This window comes from Echeneis naucrates, chromosome 3 (genome assembly GCF_900963305.1).
Source record: "Echeneis naucrates chromosome 3, fEcheNa1.1, whole genome shotgun sequence".
Lineage (NCBI taxonomy): Eukaryota > Metazoa > Chordata > Actinopteri > Carangiformes > Echeneidae > Echeneis > Echeneis naucrates.
This window is the reverse complement of record NC_042513.1, coordinates 5195713-5217856: the sequence shown is the minus strand read 5'-3', so window position 1 is coordinate 5217856 and position 22144 is coordinate 5195713. Positions and strand designations below refer to the sequence as shown.

Sequence of the window (22144 nt, the reverse complement as noted above, 5' to 3'; positions counted from 1 at the left end):
ACTGACAGGAGATTCTCCAGGCTCTCTAGCCCTTTCTGTTCCTCCTGGCAGTTACAGTGTTTAAAACCAGAACCATAACTTGGATTTTTATCCGCACGGACCAAGATATATGCCCCTAACGCCAAAAATGTTTGTTGATGTGAACTGAATGGGGTTGATTGAAGCTTTATTATATTTTACAACCAAAAGAGAAAAACACTAACTGTTCATTTTCATACAGTGACCTCTAAAAATATGTGCAATTCAAGAAGCAGTAAAAATACCAACATCACTGCAGTGTCCTCTTTCCCATGCAGATACAGACCGAGAGGGGGAATTAGTCACAGCTTGACATAAGTCAAACCAAGACAAGCCAAACAGATGTCATGTTTGACCAAGATACATACAGTCAGCACATATGGAGGCTACTGTTGCACTGTGTGCTCATTAGTGTTGTTAGTGTGAGGAAACACGCCTAACAGCCAACAGATTAGCAAGACAGAAAGTAGCAGGTTCCCCAACCGTACATCACATTATTATGGGATAGGTGGACTAAATGGAAAGAGTTATTTTTCAAAATGCATTAGTCTTTACATTGATGACACCAAAGTGTTAATCACTTTCAGAGAACAAGATAACTGTGTACCTTTATGTCAGCATCGTGAATGTATTTGTTTTGGGATTTTGTATGTTTAACTAACAGTGAAATATCACAATCTAAAATCCCAACCCAGTGACAACTCTCTTCAACTATCTTCTTTTGCTCATTTGCTCATCTAAAACAACATCTTAGAACTTCTCTGAAATTTATGGTGAGGAAGAATTTCACTACAGAACTAATTCAATTCAAATTGGGAACACTTACTGCTCACCCACGTTGGCACATAAGTGCAAGTGTTTTTACATCAGAGGTGGTGCTAAAGATGAGGCACATCCTTAGAACTTTCTGCTTCTGTTATTATATGTTCTGTGATTCATGTTATTGATATTTTCTCAAGACATAACAAACCATGTCATTTAATGGTTGATGATGGGAAAGTTGCCAAGATCAATTTCCTTTGGCCTGTTTTTCTCTACCTGGTGTAACATAAGGCTGCCTCACAATGAATGCGTAATCACACTACCGCCATACCACGTGATCTTCAGCCTTAACTACATAATGAACTGTTGTGCCTCAGATGTCAGTCACAAACTCTCTTGTTCTCTCTGTCTCCCTGCTTGTATCTTCTTGAACTATAACAACCCCCAATTTCTAGAGGAAACTTTTTTCAGTGTCTTATTTAATGTGTGGTGTTTTATTTTTTCTTTGGAAAAACTTTCCACAAGATATAAAAAGCATTCCCACTTTGCTCAATTGTACGGGCCAATTCTTAACTAAACAAAGTGACAGGATCATCACTGTTGATAGTGAAGAAGTAAAAACAGACAAAGAAAGTTGCAGGGATCCATGTTTAATGAAGCATAATCTCTTTTTTTATATCATATATTTGATAGTCTAGAAGTTGCTGGAATGAGCAAGGATTGAACACAGATATCACTGATATTTACACCACGCTGCTTAGTAGAGTGAAAATTTTACATTTTAATAAAAAAAAAACATTTGCTAATAGAACTGATCTTAAAAATTATATTGCTGTCATACTTTCCACCTTAATCCACCCCAATCTTCTCCACTGAAAGTGTGGTGCTGGTCTCACTATGTCATTTCACCAAGTATAAGTTTGTTACCAACAGGGTGGCATAACAATGGTAACAAACGTGTGTTAATACACACGGGTAAATGTACACTGACAGTAAAACACTTGGAGTAGGCGCTATATTGGCAAGTGGACCAGTATAAATAAACACAAAAACTCTTGTCACAGAAATAGATGGATGTCGTGGCACTGCAGATGACTAAAATCCGTTTTGGTCACTGTGGTGTACTTGCTGTGCTCCTTGTACTCTTTTTAAGGGTACTTCAACCTTTGTGTGGCAGCAGGGTGTGTGAGTCTGGGATGGAGTCTAAAGGTGCTAGTTACTCTGTACAAATACAAATACTATGACAGAAGCCTGGTGTGTAATGTCAGAAACCTGCCTTCCCTTAAAAGCTCTTCAGGCTCAATCTAGAGTCTGACCTCAGATCATCCACAGAGCACCTGCCACGTCAGCCCATCAATGTCACGGCGCCCACTCACCCACCAGCTCTGGACAGAATTGCATGCAGCAGTCCAACAGTAATAAGACAGCAAGAGATGGGTGGAAATCCCAGACACACAACTTCATGTTATTCCCATCATTTGAAACAGCAATCAAAGCTGATCTAATTTAGCCATGCTGTATAATTGAGTCTATAGGGAAGTGTTGACAGGGTCCAGATACTTGCTCTTTCTGTGCAAATGTCTTACTAGAAACATACAATTCTGGGATATATGGGAGTCACGACAGAGACTTCTGCTGAGGATGTAAACCAGAAGTCAGCTGCCTGTGCATCCCAGTGCTGCACGAATACTTATAGGAAACAACACTGCATATATCAGACGTCTGGGCACACTCATTTAAAACAGTTGCACATTTGTCATTATCCAGGTCCACACTTGTTTGTTTAAGATCTGACTTGGCATACGATGAATATGTATTACAGTTCTCATTTAGGCACTGTGTTTCCCAACCTCTTGCATGCTTTTTCTGTGCTAGTCCTCCCATTCTGCATGACCTAAGATCGTTCACATGTGATTTAAGTGGCTACTATTCAAGACCAAGTTATTTAAGTTTCAACATTTTAACCTTAAAGCAATGAATATATTTATGTACGTCATAACATGAGCAAAGGTTTGATAACCTGAACCTCAGCTGTTGAAACACACTCTTAATTTTGCTAATATTCAAAGATTTCAGACATTTTGTGGTCATTCACAGTTTATGGTTGATATCACCTATTTTTCTAGTTTGACTCGCTTGGTTGAAAAATTTTTAACCCTACATCTCTTTTGTTTTGGTTTTTCAGATGAGATTTCAGCTGAGGTAACAGTGGAAATCTGAAACTCTGAATAAATTTGAAATATACAAATGGACAGTTGAGGTTATTTGGCCCTGAGATTTTCATCCAAACTGATCTGAACCAAAACACAGAGTAAACATGACACATTCAATTTGCTTTACAGTTAAATGGGCTAAGATTTAATAAAAGCCACAAAACGTTTCAAAGCAGGACACACATAAAATTCAGCTTAATGTATATCTTGTCATTTCTAATCATTACAGATATCTAGCATCTCATTCTTTTGACTGTTTATTGCCATTGGCCCATGTCTATAGATGCATAGAAGTTCTGATATTGAAATGATGATAGTTAGATACTTATTTATTGTTATAGACTTATTTCACATCGCCTTCATTGTTATTCGCTGATAAATACATATGAATGCTATTTTAGTTTAATACTGAGAGCTGCGGCATCTTCTACAAATTCTGCTGCTGAGCTGGAGCTGCCTTAACCACATCCATGACTGACAGATGGTATTCCAAATCTAGTTCCAGAGGTGGTCCAAAAACTATAAATCTCCAGTGGTGTTTCATCCCTGAGCTGGCTTCCCATGATGCCCTCTGGGCCTGGCTCGGTAGGACAGAGGTGCCAGATCTGATCTGGTTTCATGCTTTCAGATGATATCAGTTTGTGTGTTGGATTCTTGTCATTGAGCTGACCAGGTTAGTGCTGACCCACTACTGAGGTTTTGGCTTTGAGAGCCAACACTAGTCACGCAATGCAGAAAAGGAAGCCAAAGGTCATAGTTCACCTTTCCTTCACTTTCTCATTTACTTCATTCCTCACAGTGAGAGCAGGCCATCTAACAACATCGAATCAAACATGCCTGAGTGTGTGCAATTGTATTATATTCATAACCTGTAATAACTCAAGATTTCAATTGAGTTTAATATCAATTACGAAATGCTCTAGATAGGTTAATTATTATGTCTTTAATTGCATCCATACACATGCAAAATAAACAATTAATTGATTTATGATGACAAAAAATCCATAAAGTCAGTTGAGCAGAACATTTTCTATGCATTTGAAACAAAAACAGAATTTTATTGGGAATATGTTGAAAAGCATTCAAGTGTTTCATACAGCTGTGGACACATCATAGTGACAGTTCTTTTAAAATTGTTGCATATGACTTTTTTGAAGTAAGGGATAAGGGGAAACTGTCTTTAATTAATTGCAATTTAGTGACTGATTGTTACTGGCAGCCTCTGACTTATATTAAATGCAATATTTTTTCATCATGAATATCACATTTTAACCAACATCTTGGTGGCTTACTGATGAAAATTGTGAATTTATGGTGAAAGGAATTCTAAACACGAAAACAAAAACAGTAGAAACAACTGCAAAGAAAGATTTTTGGTTTGCACAGATTAAGAACATTTTAAGAGAAAAATAATATTTTTGTATCTTACATACATAAACATTATCATTATTATTATTAACCATCTTGTTGCTCCATTTTGAGCTAATGGAGTTACTTCAGTCAAATTATAAAGTAGTACTGAAAAGAACATAAAGGTCTACATCCTTTGTGCACACAGCGTAAGTGTCCATTTTGTTTTCATGTGTCTTCTGAGACACATGAAACAGATTCTCACATTTGTGATAATTGTGTTAATTCATGCAAGGGCGTAATTTGCACAGGGGATAAGAGGGTCATGACCTCCGCAAAAATTAAATCGAGCCAATACAACCCCCCCAATATAATCACATCATTCTGATTTAATAAAAATATTGAACCCCCCCAGTGGTAGACCCAAAGTTACACCCTTATAATAACTCATGTGAGGTCCAACTTTTCTAATTTAAAAGTTAAACAAACAAAACATGGTGGGTCGAGCTTTCTCGATTATGAGCTTTGTGTGAGTTTTGCAGTGACTGCAGTTAATGTTCAAGAAATGCAAAAATATATGTCGTAATGGATGCATGGCAATTTCACAGCATTTTATAAAGCATCTTTGATAATACCAACATCACGAAATTCATTAATGGTATGCCCATGTACATGCACTGCAGCAACCAGCGCAAAGCAAAACAGTTGGAATTGCAGCTGAACTGGAGATACCAATCATCACAGTTTGCCCCAACGGACTGCCCCGTAAACAACCCCACACTTAAACCATCCAAAAATCAAATCTCACTCACTTGAATCACAAATTGCCCCACGGTCAATGCAATTATGTGGCTATAATAAAGATAATGATGGCAGTTATGTGGAGATGCTTGTATTGTGTCTGGAGACATGTGGTACATGAATTATTAATGCTACCCAACTAATTAAAGAGGGGCTGGGAGTGGAAAAAAGCCCCTCACCACCAAAAGAAGTCTGGAAACAACCAGGATCCTGATTTGACCTCATGCTATCAAGTGAATCATCACAAAATAGAGATAATTTTGAGACAATGGCAGAGTAAGTATAAATAAGAGCGTAAAGAAAAGACAGCGGAGGAATGCATCTATGGTATGAAAGAGAAAGCAGAACCAGGGGGTTTCAGATGAATTCCCATGCTTCAACAGTACTACAAGTGGTCTGGGGCCAAAGTGTTTGTGGGACTCTTGCGGGTTTTCAGCCAATAAATCCTCTGCACACATTTAATCCAGTCAGATGTGCTGCAGGAGAGGAGCACTGAAGGATGTATGGCCATTACTCAGCAGCCCACATCAGAGAAAGAGGCCAAATTTCCACACCACCCCCCACAACCCCCCCCCCAACACTCACATGTTACAGACTGGCTTGATATCGACCAAAAATAGCAGAGGGCTCATAAAGGAGGTGTGAAAATGTAGTGTGGAAGTTCAATGAGAAGGTCTAAAACACTGTAGGTTCAATAACACTGATAATCTCACATAATGTTATTTTTATCATATGATGCAACACATGAGACGTCTGAACTTTTGTTATCTGCTCTCACCCAGAACAAACATGTAGTATGTATAAATCTCCTGTTATCGGGCCATAATGGAATAAAACCATTTCAATCCTTTTTATTGTAGACAAAAAAAATGTCCTGAGAATGTTTAAACATTATTTGCTTTTGGGATGAAAACAAGTTTGTAATATTATGTTGAGAAATGAACATTAAATATAGGCAGAAGCACTGTATGACACGTCCTGTAATGTGTACAGATCACCAAAAACAAACAAACAAACAAACAAACAAACAAACAAACAAACAAAAAACAAAAAGAAAAAAAAAAACAAAAAACAAAGATACACAGAATACAGTTCAAGATTTCAACAGCAAGGCGGTGAACGCGCACCAGAGGACTAGAGGACTCGGCTTGAAGAAACTTTTTCAGGACATTTTGAGCATGAGGCCCCTGAAGTAGATGAGACACCTGCGCCACCTTCCGCTCAGGTTTTGCTATTACTTTGTGTGAGAGCTCAGATCAGGGAGAAATCATGCGACCGAGGGAAGGACCTGCTTTCTTTCTCAACGAAATTTAAATTCATTCAAAATTTAAAAGCTTATTGCGGTCTCCGAATTGCTAAAATTCTGCTATTCTTCACATGTTATCGGATATCACATTTGCGTTCACCAGTGAGCATCACAACAATAAAGCACCTGACTGACATCATGGCCATGCACTGACAGTGTTGATGTATTGATGATAATAAATGATGAGCGATGTAGTGTATACCTCCTCGAATGACATTCATGTGTTATATCAACACCATATTGTCATCTACGATTTCAAAAAAATGTTTGGGGGGAAATTAGTGCTACATCAGGTTGGACAGCTGAATAACACCTGCTCTTTTATTTTTATTTATACTCAGGGAGTGTGGAGGCCAGCCCTGGGGTCCTTGTAGCCGCTACAGTTAGCCTAGCAGCAGCTAGTCAGCCATTGGTCAGTGTGAGACGGAGCATCCTTCTAGAAAAATACCCGTGGAGATAAAAGATCCCGGCTGCACTTATACAGCTAACGCGAAATCCGATAAAGGGGATCTCTTTGAAGACAAGGGGGATCTCTTTGAAGACAAAGAGTATAAAGGTGTGTTTTTCATATCGATAAATTATATAACAAATCGTGTTTAGTCTTCTTTCCTCGCGCAAAACGAGTTGTCGCATCGTCCCTGGGTGTTTTTCTTTTTCTCAGAGTTAAAAAAAAAAAAAGATCGTCGAGAAAAAAAACGTGACATTAACAGGAACCAACACATCCGTTTTTTAACGAAGATAATTGAATTGACCTCCGATCAAGTCGGGACATTAACCGCATAACGTGAACGAGCACGCTAGCTCCCCTGCTAACAATAGGACGGGAGGTTAAGACCAGATGTTGCCCGTGTACTAAACTGATTTGATGTAGCTAGCTGACATTAATCTCATAGGTTTGATAAACCAGACTGACAATGAAACCCCAACAATGTGACAACTGATGCTATGTCACTTGGTGTGAGTTATGTGTCGCAAACGTCTGCCTATCAACGCAGCCGGTGCCTCCGGCGCAGCTACGGTTTTTAACTTTGAATGGAAGGCCGACATTTTAACTTTTGATAACTTCCTTTGTGATTCTGAGTTCAGCGTGCTTTCATGTGTCTAACACAGACCAACCTTTTCAACACCACAGTGGGTCATACTTCAGGCTCACCACCTTATTGGCATTATTCGTCACACAGCCTAAATCAAAGACAAGCTAATTTACTCGATTATGTCGGTTTCACTTCCTCTGGCCCAGTTTAGTGCCCTAATGTTAACCCCAGACGACATCAAGTCAGTAAAATCAGTAAAATACACGACAGCACTGCTCGGAGCATATTAACGTTGCATACATAATCCCCAGCAGCTTCAGTGTGGGATCCGTTTATATGAATCCTCAGATGGCAGCCGACCCGGACAGCAAATACTGTTCAATGGCAGCATTCATAATCAAGCAGAATAAAAAGCCCTTTCTCAGAAATAAAAAGACTGTATAAGGTAATGTTTTCTCAGTTTCTGCCACACCGTCATGCACACAGACATGAATTGGTTATGCAAAGAAAACGGGTAATATGTAGGATCTGGTTTTGTGCAGTTTTTTTCCCCACATTTTTCACTTTGGTTCTTAAATGTTAAATGTCTGCAGAGCTAAAGTTCGTTGGTGCTTCAAAAGAGAGCTGTGATCGAGAGATGGCCCGTCTCCTCCTGATCAAGCCTGTACCTTTTTATTTTGGGAACAAAAAAATATAAGCATGTATTACATTTTCTCTGCATAGATGCCTTCAGCAATGTTTGGCAACAGTGCTGTCCAGTCTGCCATTCCAGACCTGGGAAATGGAAATCAGTCTGAGGCCATGAAGCAGATTCTTGGTGTGATTGACAAGAAGGTTCGCAACATGGAAAAGAAAAAGGTAGTAGTCTGTAGTGTTTCAAAAAAATATTTTGTTTAACCCATAAGAAGATAGTGAGTTTTATTTCTTCTTGTGTACGCTCAAACTGATAACTCTAATTAAAATAGCATGACATAGTTATTATGGGTTTGGGGAACACAGGTGATTTAATCTGTTATAATTAGATATAAGATCTAATAGTAAGGTTAAATTAGTTGGCTCCGTGTCAGTGGGTTTATCAAGGGGCTCCTTTGAGCCTGGCAAATTGTAGCATCTGCCTCATAAACATTCTTCTGAAGTATGACAGAGCTCGACAGCAAACAGTTGTCTGTCCTGGTTGCACGGCCAGAGTTTTATCATCTTTTAAAAACCTTCTTTTGCTTTGGTCTTGTACTAAATATGTAATGTTTTTTTCAACAATCTTATAGTCCAAACTGGACGACTATCAGGCAAAGAAGAATAAGGGAGAAAGACTGAATCAAGATCAGCTGGTAAGACAAGACAATTTACTAATTTTATCGTAGTCTGTGAAAGTACGTTTACTAAAATTGTATACAGGTGTAATAATAAATGAGAAATTGCACAAAAATATAAATGTTCCTTTACTGTGTCAGAATCCCATCAATGATCTAGAAAAAAATCTCTATCCATTGCTGCATCCTTATCTATTCGATTGAGCATTTCTAGAGATGCACAAATCTCAATAACTTTCCCTGATCTACCTGAAGGAGGCTTTGTCAAAGTACCAGGAGATCACGAACAACCTTGAGTTTGCTCGGGAATTGCAGAAGAGCTTTTTGGCACTGGGCCAGGAGGTAAGACCCAATTCACCAAAGTTGAATGTTGTTAATTGTTGTTCATTTTAAATGTTTTATTAGTATGATGTGGTGCTATTTTGTAACACCAGTAAAATGAAAGCTCCAACTTCTACATTGAGATTTAGTTCACAAATAATATGACTACCACAATTCACAACCAACTAATTATAGCAAATTATGAAGGAAAAAAACAACAGTGGTTGTTTGTTTAGGTGCAAAAAGCAGTGAAAAAGTCAGCAAGGCGTGAGCAACTGCAGAGAGAGGAAATGGAGCAGCGGCGGCTGAAGACAGTTTTGGAGCTTCAGTTTTTGCTGGACCAGTTGGGAGATGATAGTGTCAGGCAGGAACTTAAACGCCCTGATGCCAGTTGTTCTCCTTTGCTCACTGATGCTGACCTCACATCCCTGGATGAGTTTTACAAACTGGTTGGACCTGACAGGAACTATGACGTCAGGTATGAGGGTATCTTTGACTTTCAGTGTCACAGATATTTAAATGTGTAAACATTGTGTACAGTGGTTACATCATATATATCACAGTCAAAGTATTTTAAAAAGATTATAAAATAATAAAATATCCGATTTTGTTAAAAGCTGTATTTTTCTTACCCTGTTGTGGATCTTGCAGGTTGACTGACCAATATGAAGAGGCGTCATTGCACCTGTGGGAACTGCTTGAGGGCCGAGACAAGGCTGTGGCTGGGACCACATGTAAGTATTTTGATTACTTTTGATTGACAAATTGTTAACAGTTAAACAGTGATGCAGCTACCTGCAGCTGGCTCAAGAATTTTTTTCTTTCCTGCACCTGCAGTCAACTTCAATTAGAAATTCTCGTCCCTCTGGTGAAAAGATTTTATCTGCAGAGATTGAGATTTTATCTCAATGATACCACCAGATTTTTATAAATGACTGAAATGATAAAATAAAGGAGTAAAACAAGTGGGGACAGTCTATCTTTGTTGGCATATTCTCTCAAGATCTGTCAGATCAGATAGGAATATTTCAATGAAGATTTTCATTCATCCAGGTCAATGTTCTCTGTCTCAAAACTCATTTGTAGGCAACTGGACTTGTATTTGCCTAAGAAGACGTTTAAGACCCATATATCATATCTGGGTCTTTCTCCACTGCCTTGGTCAGACGAGCACAGACTAGTAGACCGACTAACATGAACTGATGAAGTCTGTTGGACCAGAGGCGAAACATCTTCAACGTCTTCTTAGACAAATATAAGTCCAGTTACCTACGAATCAATTTTGAGACATTAGATAGGAAATTTCTCAACTGCCATCTTTAAATCTATCTGCAGATTGTTTTTGGGATTTATATTTGAACTTAAACTTGACCACTCAAGACAGTCGAAGCCAACCTATAGTTTTCATACCTCTATGGTTCCATCTTAAAGTTAAACTGCTGCCCCAATATAATGCTACGTGAAAGAGTTCTTCATAACCCTCAAAATATTTACCCGTATTCACCTTTCTCTTACTTCTGACTAGTCTTCCTGTTCCTACTGTTGAAACGTGTCCCATCCATAGTACAATGCCTCCAAGACCATACTTCACTATAAAGGTTTAGCCAGGTGATAGGCAGTGTTTGCTATTTACCAAACATAATCTCTGTGTCTAAATGCATTAGGACAAGACTTGTTGAGTGAAGTTGTATTGCTCAAAGTATGCACTAGAGATTCATCTTTTGTACATATTCTTGGAGCCTTTGAGTGATTTATTCTGAAAGGCAATGAGCTGAAGTGCACAAATGACATGTTAACATATACACTAGCCTCTACAGTGAAGATTTATTCAATAACAGTGTTCAAAAATAGTTTTTTACTTTTAGCTTTTTGATGTAGATTGCAACACAAAAGGTCAAGGGGTCTGAACACCGTCTGAAGCAATATACTCATTCTGCTGTGTGTTCTAGATAAATCGTTGAAGGACACTCTGGACAAAGTGCTGCTCAGTGGTTACTTTGACAAAGCACAAACACATCAGAATGGGACGTGTGAGCAGGAGGAAGAACGAGAAGAACAAGCTGTGGTGGCTGAGTCTCAGGCTGGGGAGCAACCATCAGAACCTGGTAATTAAAAACTCAATTGCAAGTATATGTGTTTTTTAGGATAAGAGCTTGACTTGCCTCAGTGAGAAAGCTCCTTACCACAGCAATAAAACTCTTCATATTTGCTTCTTCTCTACAGAAGGAACATCAAATGAAAAATACACAGAGCCAATTAAAGTGGAAACTACAGAGGTGAGATTTTTATGAGTAGAGCAAAAATTTTGCACAATTAATCACAGGAGTTTGCCTTTTGCTTTATCTTTTTGGTGTATTCTATATTCTGTTTGTTGTCATGTTAGTTTGTGAACAGACAGTTCATTCCAGAAACTACATACAGCAGTACAGACAAAGACCAAGTAGAGGAATGGACAGTGGAGGCTCAGGTATGCTCCACCACAGTATCACAACCTTACTGTCACTGTACGTATATCTCAACCTTCACCGCATATCAATGTACTCTAACATGCCTGTCTTCTTTGTATCTGTTTAACAGATGAATGCCCTCCAGCACCAGCCCCCTTCCCAGCTGGATCCAGAACCAACTGTTCCTGTGAACCACGTCACTCCCTCTCCTGCCACTGACCCAGTGGTCAGAAAGCAGGCAGTGCAAGACCTCATGGCCCAAATGCAAGGAACGTACAACTTCATGCAGGTAATGCAGCTTACACTGTAATATCCAGCTAAATATCTGTTTGATTCATGTTATGAAATGTCTCCTGTGGAGGTAAATATCAAGGCCAAAAATGCCATGACAGAACAAGTGTGGAATGGACTAACTTTTTTGTTATGTGAGTCAAATCAGTCCTCATTTGTGGGGAACAAATTATAGTGCCTATATCAGCTTCAACAATAGAAAAGGAAAGGCAAAAGGAAAAATAGAGGCAATGGAATTGGGGGGGGAAAATATGAAAAGCAGAATAAGATTACTTTTCAATTACATAATACATTAATTTACGATATGCTAATTAGTTAGAGAAATAAAAATGGGTATAAAAGATAAAACTGACTCAGCTAGCTTTATTTTCTAAGCAGCTCATTTCACACCCATTTCACAAGCAGTTCAAATGCCTGCTGATATAAGACATCAAAGCCCAACAATCCATTTACTCTTTTGTTGTCCTAGGACTCCATGTTGGAATTTGATGGGCAGGCTCTGGATCCAGCCATTGTGTCTGCACAGCCGATGAAGCCAGTGCAGACGGTTGAACTACAGCACATAGGCTGCCCTTCAAGTCAGTGACTATTATTGATTTATTGATTCTCTCAGATTCTGTTGATTTGAGTCTTGTTCACTGTTTTTTTATGTGAATTCATGATCTCCAGAGATTAAGGCCCAATCCCAATGTTCACCCCACCCACTACCCCTTCACCCTCAGCTTTGTAATCTTCCCTAGGAACTGGGACAGCATGTGCTACGTCACCACGTAGTCCCAGCAACAACATGTCTACGGTTGAGATCAGTTTTTTAGCATTCATCATGCTTCGGTTGATAAATAAATCAAGAGGTACATGGAGAAGAATACACCATCAACGTCTGTCTCTTGTGAATTTTTTGTGGTTTTTCTTCTCCTACTTCTCCACATCCTCTCACTCTCTGGGGGTCACCATTGTTGTTTGATTCAGTATGCAAATGGTGATGTAAAGCATTCTGGGAAATTTTCACTGGCCCATCTGAAGGGCCAGATTCATAGCCCCTACCCCTACATGAAAAAAGGATAGGATCGGGGGTGTAATGGGACTGGGCCTAACACACCTGTAGTAGTTTCTGAAGTGTTTCTCTCTCTTTCCAATAGCCCACTCAGATTCCAGACTCTCTCAAACGAGTGTAGTGTCAGGACCACAGGAACCCTCGCAAGTAAGTAGAGTGGAAGCACATCAGGAAGCAGTTGTTCAGTCTCGTTTTGATGTTCCTGGAAGAGTGTTGTAGTCATGTAGAGTAGTACAGGTTATTTTTTTCAAAACTGCTGTCACATGGATTGAATGTGATACTCTGACATATTGTGTATTACAGGAGTTATTGGATCTGGTAATAAGGTAGATGGTAAAGTAAAATAAAAAAAAAAAGATTCCATCTCTTGCACTGAGCTCTCCACAATCCTTGTTTGCTTGCCTTCCGAATTCCCTCCTCTCCTCTGCCCCAGGTTTCGATGTCCCTTGTGTCTGAGCAGCCCCCCGCCCCATGTTCCCTTTCCTCTGCCTTCCCACCTGTCTCCAAACCCACTCACACTGGAGGCATCAATGTCAACGCAGCACCCTTCCAGTCAGTGCAAGCGGTATGCTTTCTATCTGGATCCAATTAAACAGTGGCCATTTTTGGATTTTCAGGTTCCATAATTGTTTGCATACAGTAAAATGGTGTGCTGGTATCAGCAAAATATGGAAAAGTTTAATAAAACACCTAAACCGACCATTCCTTCTCATTTTCAGTACCAAAATAAACCTTTCTCCCTAAATGTATATGAATTAAAATTTTGATTCAGACATTTTTTTCCCTCTTCTTCAGGTGTTCAATCTGAATGCACCTGTACCCCCAGCAACTGAGAGCCAAACAGACCCTCTGAAGCAGCCCAGCCAGTTCCCTGGTGGCTATGGACAGGGGTTCGGCAACCAGTCAGAGAGTACTGTAGACCAACCTGACATCCCACAAGAGACATTACAGTCAGGTGAGGCATACACTTTGCTGGTTTGTGCATTTACACCAAGCAGTTCATATACAGTGGAAAAGCTGTAGACCTCTACAGTAAGCCAACAAAATTAGAATGCAAAGAAAAGACTAACACAAATTTTAGGACTGTGTAATTTTTTTCTGTTTGCTTTGTATAGAATGCTGAAAAGACAAATTTTATGTATTTTTTATTTTTATTTTTTTATTTATTTTATGTATTTTTGTATCAACAAGATTGTTAGCAGAAATAAGGCTTTGCCTTTAGTCACATTTAAGTTGAAAGAGGAATTGATGCGCATGCAAGACAAAAAGCAAAATATGCATACAAAGTTATTTTATATTTTAACCAAAAATTCAGATCTCGCTAAATGTATCATAGATATTTAAAGACTTCCATTTTGTTTGCTTATGTCCAGTTGTTGGTGGGTTTAAGCCCCAAGACCAGGTCTTGCCCCCAGCAGGAGGCCATGAGGAGTCCTCTCCAGGTGTAGGATTTGGACAGTCAGGCCAGTCCTTTTATAACAGCAGGGCTGTGCCCAGGGGTGGACCCAGGAATGCACGTGGCATGATGAATGGATACCGGGGCTCCTCTAATGGATTTAGAGGTATGAACAACGAGCAGTTTCAGATACAGCAGTCATGTCCCTTAGATTCACTATAATAATGCAATATATGCTTCAGACAGACAACTGCTAATAATGTTATTTGTCATCAGGGGGATATGAAGGCTATCGCCCTCCTTTCTCAAATGCTCCCAGCAGTGGTTATGGACAAACCCAATTTAACACATCTCGGGAATATTCTAATAATACTTACCAGCGGGTAAGGCTAACTATTTTATCTAAATAGCTCACATGATATTGCGTTGTTTTTATTCATGCCAATGGTTGTTAGATTTTCAAATTAGAATGGGGGTAATTATTGTGAATTCTTTTCTCAAGGAGGGATATCAGCCAGGCTACAAACGAGGATCTGCCCAAGGGCCTCGCGGTCTGTCTCGAGGTAATGCTCAAGCAATGCGATCCTAAAGGATTATCAAGACCATTTAGTCGTGCCACGTTGAACATTCAGGATTTTTGAATGTGTTCGCCCCAACTCACTTTTATAACTGTTTTGTTTCTCATTGGTAATCTTATTTTACCTCCTGGCCTACTTATCAGAGTCAGTCTGCTTTGGTCTGTCTAGATCCTCTTAATGATTAACACAAAATGCTGAACTTCAACACATGTAGGATTGTCAGCACGTCTGTGTGATGTAAAACAACAAATAGATATTCCTGTAAACTTGAAAGATTTCATTAATTTATTTTTTGTACAAAATAAATGCAAAAAATACCCTGCCACTGTCAATCTAGTTCCAGAATGATTTTTTTTTTCCTGCCCTGTGTTGTCAGTCACTTTCTTTTTGATTATGTAATTTTCATAAAGGCATTTTTTAACCCCAGTCACCTCTTGCGCCATCACCTCTTTGTACGCTGTTATCAGTTGAGACTGTTTCAATAAAGTTGTGTTCTATTACTTTGGTGATTTTTAATTGTGAATGCTTTCACATATCGTATTGGCTTGGTGACATGGGTACTGTCTGTCGCTGAGCCTTGGAAACCCGATGATGGGAATATGGGTGGTCTGTCCTCTGCCTCATACGTGGAACTAAAAGTCATACGTTTCTAAAATAAGGTAAAGTGGTTTACACTTTTAAAATATTGTATACGTGCATTGTCCACACATGGATTAATTAGTTATTGAAACTGTTACACATAGTGACTGGTCGTAACTGGTTTTATTATCTCGAACTGAGGTCCAGTGTTGTCAAATTACTGTTTTATCCAGCAGCAAGCAATTAGAAATGCCACCTGTACATTTTGTGCAAATTTTGCCATATTGTTTCAAAAGAACACTTGGCGCACAAAAGTGACACTGCAAAAAAGAAACGGATATAATTTCGTAAAAAGTAAAACCACAGTAAGGCAGACCTGTTATTTGACTGTGCTGTAAACCAAGTCTTTAGTAAAAAGTGGTATTAAGTCTAAACCTGTTCACCATTGTCAGCTTCTTTGATGGACTAAACTATGACATGTAAAAAAAAAAGCCACCTGAATAGCTCAGCAATTACACTAAACAGTTTTTTTTGTGTGAAGATTATGACAGACCAAAATAGACGATAAAGAAATGCTGCTGTTGACATTGTTAATGTCTGACCGAGTTATTAGTGTCTCAATTTTATAAAAATTTCCCTTATTCTAATACATTCTTTAACAGAACTGATTTAACAAATCCAATATCAAATTTTAAAAATCAGATGCATCTTAATTGTTAAATAAGCTCGAGAGCCAGACTGACCAATAAGGAAGTAACAATGTCTTGCCAAGGTCTTTAAATGGAGGTAACCCTCCATTTAATGATCATAATATGTAACAGCTGGAGATCGAAATACAAGGCTTTTCTCTCCAAGATCAGATTAAAGCCTTGTAGATTATGATTACATCGCATCCAGAAGTGTTTCCCCTTACTTTGACTCTGTAATAGCTCCATCATGGCAACAAACTCTGTACACTGAATAAAGTTACAACAGTGCCTCCTGCTCTTTAGGCCTCTTGATGTTAAATGAGAAAATCTTGCCTTTAGTTTCAAAAATAGCCAATCCAGTCCGTTGAAATGTAAACGACACCTATAAACAAACCTAAAAGGGGATATCTTTATCTAGTCAAGTCCAAAAATGTGAGTGAAATTTGTAACAAAAATTATATATTACACTTCTCAAAACCTGTCCAAAGCTTGCATCAACAGCTTTTGGAGCCGGTTGCATGTTTCTTTAAAGGTTCTGTTCTTAAAATGGCAAACAGCAAGTCAAGAAAGCCCCACCAAAGTATATACTTGCACAACTGTATTACTAAATACTCTCGATGTCGTGTCAATCAGAAACAACTTAAGTATGCACTTTTTGAGATGTGTGTCCCTGGTTGGTTATTTTCCTCTGATAATTGTAATCTTTGTATTATGTAACAAATACTAGAATCATTCAACAGGGAATACATTTTTGCTGCTTTCCATCTCAAGAGTCCTCCACACCCCTAAGACGTGCTGGTTAAAGAAGCCTAGCTGCTCCTCTGCACTCTGAAGTGTAGGTGCTGCAAAAGTCTGAATGTGGAGGCTGTGAAGTTCTGACAAAATTCTTATGGCAGGTTGTGCTGGTCTTGTGGAATTTCGTGGTGGCCTGGTGGTAGATCCTGGTGCACCTGGGGAAGACCTTGCTGGGCCAGATTTTGGTTTTGTGGTTCGTGGTGTTCCTGAGGTGTATTGTGTGGGTCATGGGGTGCAGCATGATTCTCCTGTGGGTGCGCATCTTGTTCCGGATGCACCTGATTGTCTACTTGATGTATCTCTGCGATAACATTTCCTTCCCCTGTAGCAAAGGCACAGTTTAACATTGTCAGAACTCAGTCTGTTAAATTTGACTTTAATTAAAAAGAAAATGAAAAGATGTAACTGAAACTCACCGTGAACCTCGGGAGGGGGTTCTACTTTCTGTGATTTCAGTCGCTCCATGTGCTCAACTGCCTGTAAAAATAGAGTTTCATATAAAGTTTCCTTATGTTTGGAAAGTGCACACTGTTCTGTGGATAGCCACAGTTATGAGTAGATATCTTAAATTAAACAATAATTCAAGGAAATTAATATTTAGTTTAGAAAATGTTATTAAACTGAAATTCCATCTACAAAGACCTGGTAATGAAACCCTAACAGAACATCATATTACCTTTTCAGACTACATTCTAAACTAATATTACATTATTAGATTTTGATGTCAATAGTTTGCCTCATTCAAAGTAAAAGCTCACAGAAAAACCTTCATCTGCACTAAAATACTTCAAGTAAGGGTTTACTCCTGCTTACCTGTTGCAGCTCAATTTTTTGTGCATTCAGTTGATCCTGTTGTCTCTCCAGCTCGTCTCTCTGTTTCTGGAGGTCAACAGCCTTCTGGTTGAGGTCCTGTTCCTGCTGTGCAAGGTGCTCTTCAAACTCCCTCATCTCCTCATCTGTGTAAGCCTGGTTCTGCTCCAGGGTCTGAAAACACATAATGGGAGGGGAACTTGAATTAAATTCTTTTTGGTTTGGATTGGGATGCAGTAAAGTCAACATGTGACAGTGTCATAGACTGTGACTTACCTCCCAACTATCTGGCTCCAAGAATTCTTTTTTCTTTGTAGCAACCAGGAATTCGTCTAAAGAGACGAGTCTGTCTTTGTTAGAGTCCACCTACAGTATGAAGAAGACAACAGCAGGAAGATTTTTACTGGTAAATTGAAGGTGGCCTAAAAATGTATTATTTTAGAAAAATCTCTTTTAATTCTCTGTGCATTGATGGCATCACTGTCTTTGTGTAAAAGTGTAATTATTAAGCTGCATTTTTTAATACACTTATAGCAACAATGCTCATGTTTTTAACTTAGTTGCCTAACAAAAAGAAAGGCTGTATTACAAATTTTACTGAATGATTGTGACAGCACTTGACTGGAAATTGCTTTGTAATCTGCCTTTTCCTGTTGACTTAGTTTCATAGCAAAAGCACCCTGAGTGTAACTTGCTGTACCTCATTCATGACATGTTCTCTCATTCGTAGCCTCTCTTCCTCCATTTCCACCATATCGTCCTCTTCGTTGGCGGGGTCATAGATTTTTTCCAACTGAAATCACAGAAGACCATCAGTCAGAGAATGGCCACTAAAGTGAGCAGATGCCATGGATTTACCTCTTTGGTAAACAACGCCTCCAGTTCCTGTTCATCAAAGAAGCCGTCTCCGTTGGCATCTGTATTATAAACAAAAGAAAGAAGACATTAAAAGCTAATAGCGTATATAGTCTCTGCAGTCTTCAACAGTTAACATATGTTGCAAGTCTTACCGTGCAAGTTGAAAAAGGTCTTAGGGTCAAAATCTTCTGGGTCTAAACCGTCAGCCTCCTCCCACACTTCCTTCAGTTGATTCTGGCTCCCCTGCAAAATGGAAGTGAAAACACATTGGAAATAAAGTTGGATAAATGAAAACAACGCAATGAAAATTTTGGGTAAACTGCTAAATGTCAATGCTGAAAATTTAATTAATTCAACTCTTAAACTCTGAACCAAAAAAATAAAAAATTTAACAACACATCATGAATTAAGTTTTTAAACAAAAACTTTATGTGTTTTAGTTATGCTGTTTGTGCTTCTAAGTCAAACTTACTGGGTGGTTAACTTTAGGATGGTCAGCATGCTTCTTCTTCATCTCCTCATAGTGCTCCTCCTCCTTCTTTCTTTCTTCATCATCCAGTGTTTTCAGGTGTTCCCGTCTGTCGTGCTCTTTCATCATTTCATACTTCTTGAACTCCTCATGTCTCTCTTTGTCATAGTTTTCCAGGTCCTTGGTGGCCTGAGAGGAAATTTTGATTTATTTATTTTTTTATACAACATTGGTATGAATACAGGCAGCAAGAAAGAGTTAAAATCAATGACATGTTCATGTATTTAACAGAAAATATTTTTGCATGTGCATTTAACATCACCGATTTTACAGCAAATATTTGAACATTGTAAGCAAAAATATGAGATTTCAGAATGTAATTTTAAAGTTTAAATATTAACTTAAAATACTATATAACAATCAAATTTTCATTATTAATTATTACATATTAATTATTATTAATTTGGCATATATATGGGTAGACTGCAATATTTTAAATCTCTCGAGTATACTGTTTTTTACTAGACTCAAAATTGTGTGAACATGTCCATACAAGTATGAAGTAACAATGAGATTTACCGATTTGATGAGTCGATCTAGGTCATCCACTTCAAATGTATGTGGGTTCATGTGGTTCAAGTATTCAAACTGTTTCAGCAGAGCCTGGTGGTCCACGGCAATGTCTATTCAGGGATCAATGGATGGCATAAGTATAGGGTTAGTATATAGTATGTATATAGTATATATATATATACACACACACACGACACTATTTACGCTCTAGCATTTTCATTTAAACGTGTCAAAATTACATATATTTTACTCCACCACATACCATTCCCTCCTTCAATATCTTGCTTTGCCTTGATCAAGGTCCGGAGTCGGTTTACCTCCTGCCTCTTCAACTCATCCAGTTTTGTTCTGACGTGATGACTGACAAAGTCTAGCTCTTTAGCGAGTTTACCTTCCTGTATTATACATGAATTTTGCAAAAGAATGCGTCATTTACACTTTGAGTTGTGTCATATAATAAAAATATGTATGAAATACACACATTAAAATTACTTTAATTCCAAAGAAGGTTGGTAATATTTCCCTTCAAAAACTGTGATGTCCCCATATATTTATCACATTCCCTAAAGGTAAAACTAACGGTTCACTCAGGGCCAGCACAAACTTCACAGCAATGTTGAAAAGAAAAAAAAGAAGAAGAAGAAAACCAGGATACCTTAATGTCTTCCATGTCTGTATTGTGAAGTTTTTCTCTGAAATGTTGATCTTTTTCTAGAAAATCGATGACTTCTCTGAGGTAGCGGTCGTAGTGGAGTCCAGTGTCCTAAAAAAATTGTTACATATCAAATGTCATTTAAAAGCCAATGTAACATATTAAAGTAATTTGATAATCACTGTTCCTATGTACTGAAATTTGAGTTCCTGAATGTTTTACTTGTATGTGATATGTGTCTGCTAACCTAAATGATGGCTCTTCAGTTCAGATGTTAGATACAGAGAAGAAAGGTTATGTTAAAAATTCTTGTAATCTACACAACTGCCTTCAACTTATTGCCACAGCTATTTTGTGTTTTAAAAGCATTTACTTATTTCAAATAAAAGTGTTGTAGTTGTATGCATTGTTGCCTTTTCACAAAATATTTATGGTATTAGTTTAAACTACTTGTTCTGTTTGATTACTAAAGCAAGTTCAAACATTTTTCTTTTTACAAGATGAATTGCTCTCCAATCTAATGCTATATGGAAGAATGGAATCTAGAAAGAAACAGCATCACCCGAGAACCTGGTCAGAGTGAGGCTGAGTTTCATGGCGAAGAGTCATTGAGGAAAAGGGTAGATTTTTTTACCTCTATGATTTACAATAGATTTTACAAGTTAATAAATTGACATTATACTCACAAATTATGGATGGCCAACTAACATTATATAATGAAGCATATTTTCATTGATCGATTGCATTTTCAGGCCGAGTATTTCTTTTAGAAGAGAGTCAGGCAACAGCATTGCCACCATCTACTTGTTAAAATGACATATTTACTTTTTTTTATGTATTTTTTACTTTATACATTAAGACTTTATTTATCCACGTGAAAAAGGCTCAAATGCTTTGTTTTCCTTTTTCACAAAACTAAGAAATGTATTTTACTATCAAGAAAGACCAAAGAAACGAGAATTATCAGAAAATATGAAACAGTTTGAATTTATCTGCTGTCCTAAATTCAACTTTCTCAGGAAACTATAACCTGGATGACCAAGAACCGACACTGAAGGACGTGACAGATCTTCGTCTTTGGAATAAACAGGTACAGACTGAGTCTCGAGGTGGACTTTTGAATGTTGTGTGAATGTTGTGTACATGTTGTGTCTTCTGACCACACTGGCTGGAGGCTCTACGGGTTGCTTCTCTGGCTCTTTGACTTTAGTCTTATCGATACTGATGGGCACTGACTGTGAACACATCAGCTGGACCAGCAGCACAATCCAGCCGGAGAGGAAGGCCCGGCTCCAACACATCTGAAATGAGGACAATTCCCGTCAAACAGACTTCTATCACCATGTTGACACCATTCTTTAAGTGAGCACCGAAGTCCACGTGGCTCTAGCAAAGTAAGGATCGGAGGTGTCGGGCTTCGTCATTAGCTCTTACTCCTTCAGCCCCGTTATTCCCTGTGTGGTGACCAGTATCGGCTAGGTCGCTAATGATCACCAGATGAAGCTTTAGCTCTGACACTGACAGGTTTAGCTAATGACAATTAGGCACCGGCAAGCTTGCAAACAAAGACAGCGCTACAGTGTCAGTCTGGGCAGTAGAGCTGACCGTGTCGGCATCAAAAACAACCCCAAAAAAACACAGCAGCATAACAGATACGTATCAGTTATATACTAACTTTGTTGTGGATCCTGGACATCATCTGCTCCGCTTTCCTCCCGTCGGCTGCTACCTCGCTAGTCAGCACGGTCGGTTTTCAGAGCGGCAGCGTCAGCCTTAGTGGCCAGTTCCGCTTTCCGTCACGCAAAGCAGCATGTTCGGTTGCACTGAATCATACGTGG

At 38.6% G+C, this 22144-nt stretch overlaps 2 protein-coding genes across 2 annotated transcripts; one reads left to right on the top strand and one right to left on the bottom strand.

The window, feature by feature from the left end:
• The first annotated feature begins 6852 nt into the window (after positions 1 to 6852).
• caprin1a (cell cycle associated protein 1a) lies at positions 6853 to 15951 on the top strand. The gene is made up of 17 exons (XM_029497814.1): positions 6853 to 7006; positions 8208 to 8342; positions 8750 to 8812; positions 9050 to 9136; positions 9352 to 9593; positions 9767 to 9849; positions 11065 to 11220; positions 11339 to 11391; positions 11499 to 11582; positions 11693 to 11851; positions 12323 to 12431; positions 12993 to 13054; positions 13341 to 13472; positions 13703 to 13862; positions 14281 to 14469; positions 14580 to 14686; positions 14806 to 15951. Exons 2-17 carry the CDS (start codon positions 8208 to 8210, stop codon positions 14890 to 14892), a joined length of 1908 nt encoding a protein of 635 aa, XP_029353674.1. The 5' UTR covers positions 6853 to 7006; the 3' UTR covers positions 14893 to 15951.
• Positions 15625 to 22072, bottom strand: nucb2a (nucleobindin 2a). Its single transcript, XM_029497815.1, has 13 exons — positions 21982 to 22072; positions 21467 to 21607; positions 20310 to 20417; positions 19917 to 20049; positions 19661 to 19764; positions 19085 to 19270; positions 18765 to 18855; positions 18613 to 18671; positions 18455 to 18547; positions 18031 to 18120; positions 17758 to 17928; positions 17361 to 17421; positions 15625 to 17266 (listed from the first exon to the last, which is right to left on the bottom strand). The coding sequence occupies exons 1-13, from the start codon at positions 22003 to 22005 to the stop codon at positions 17037 to 17039; spliced, it is 1491 nt and encodes a 496-aa protein (XP_029353675.1). The 5' UTR covers positions 22006 to 22072; the 3' UTR covers positions 15625 to 17036.
• Between the last annotated feature and the right edge of the window lie 72 nt (positions 22073 to 22144).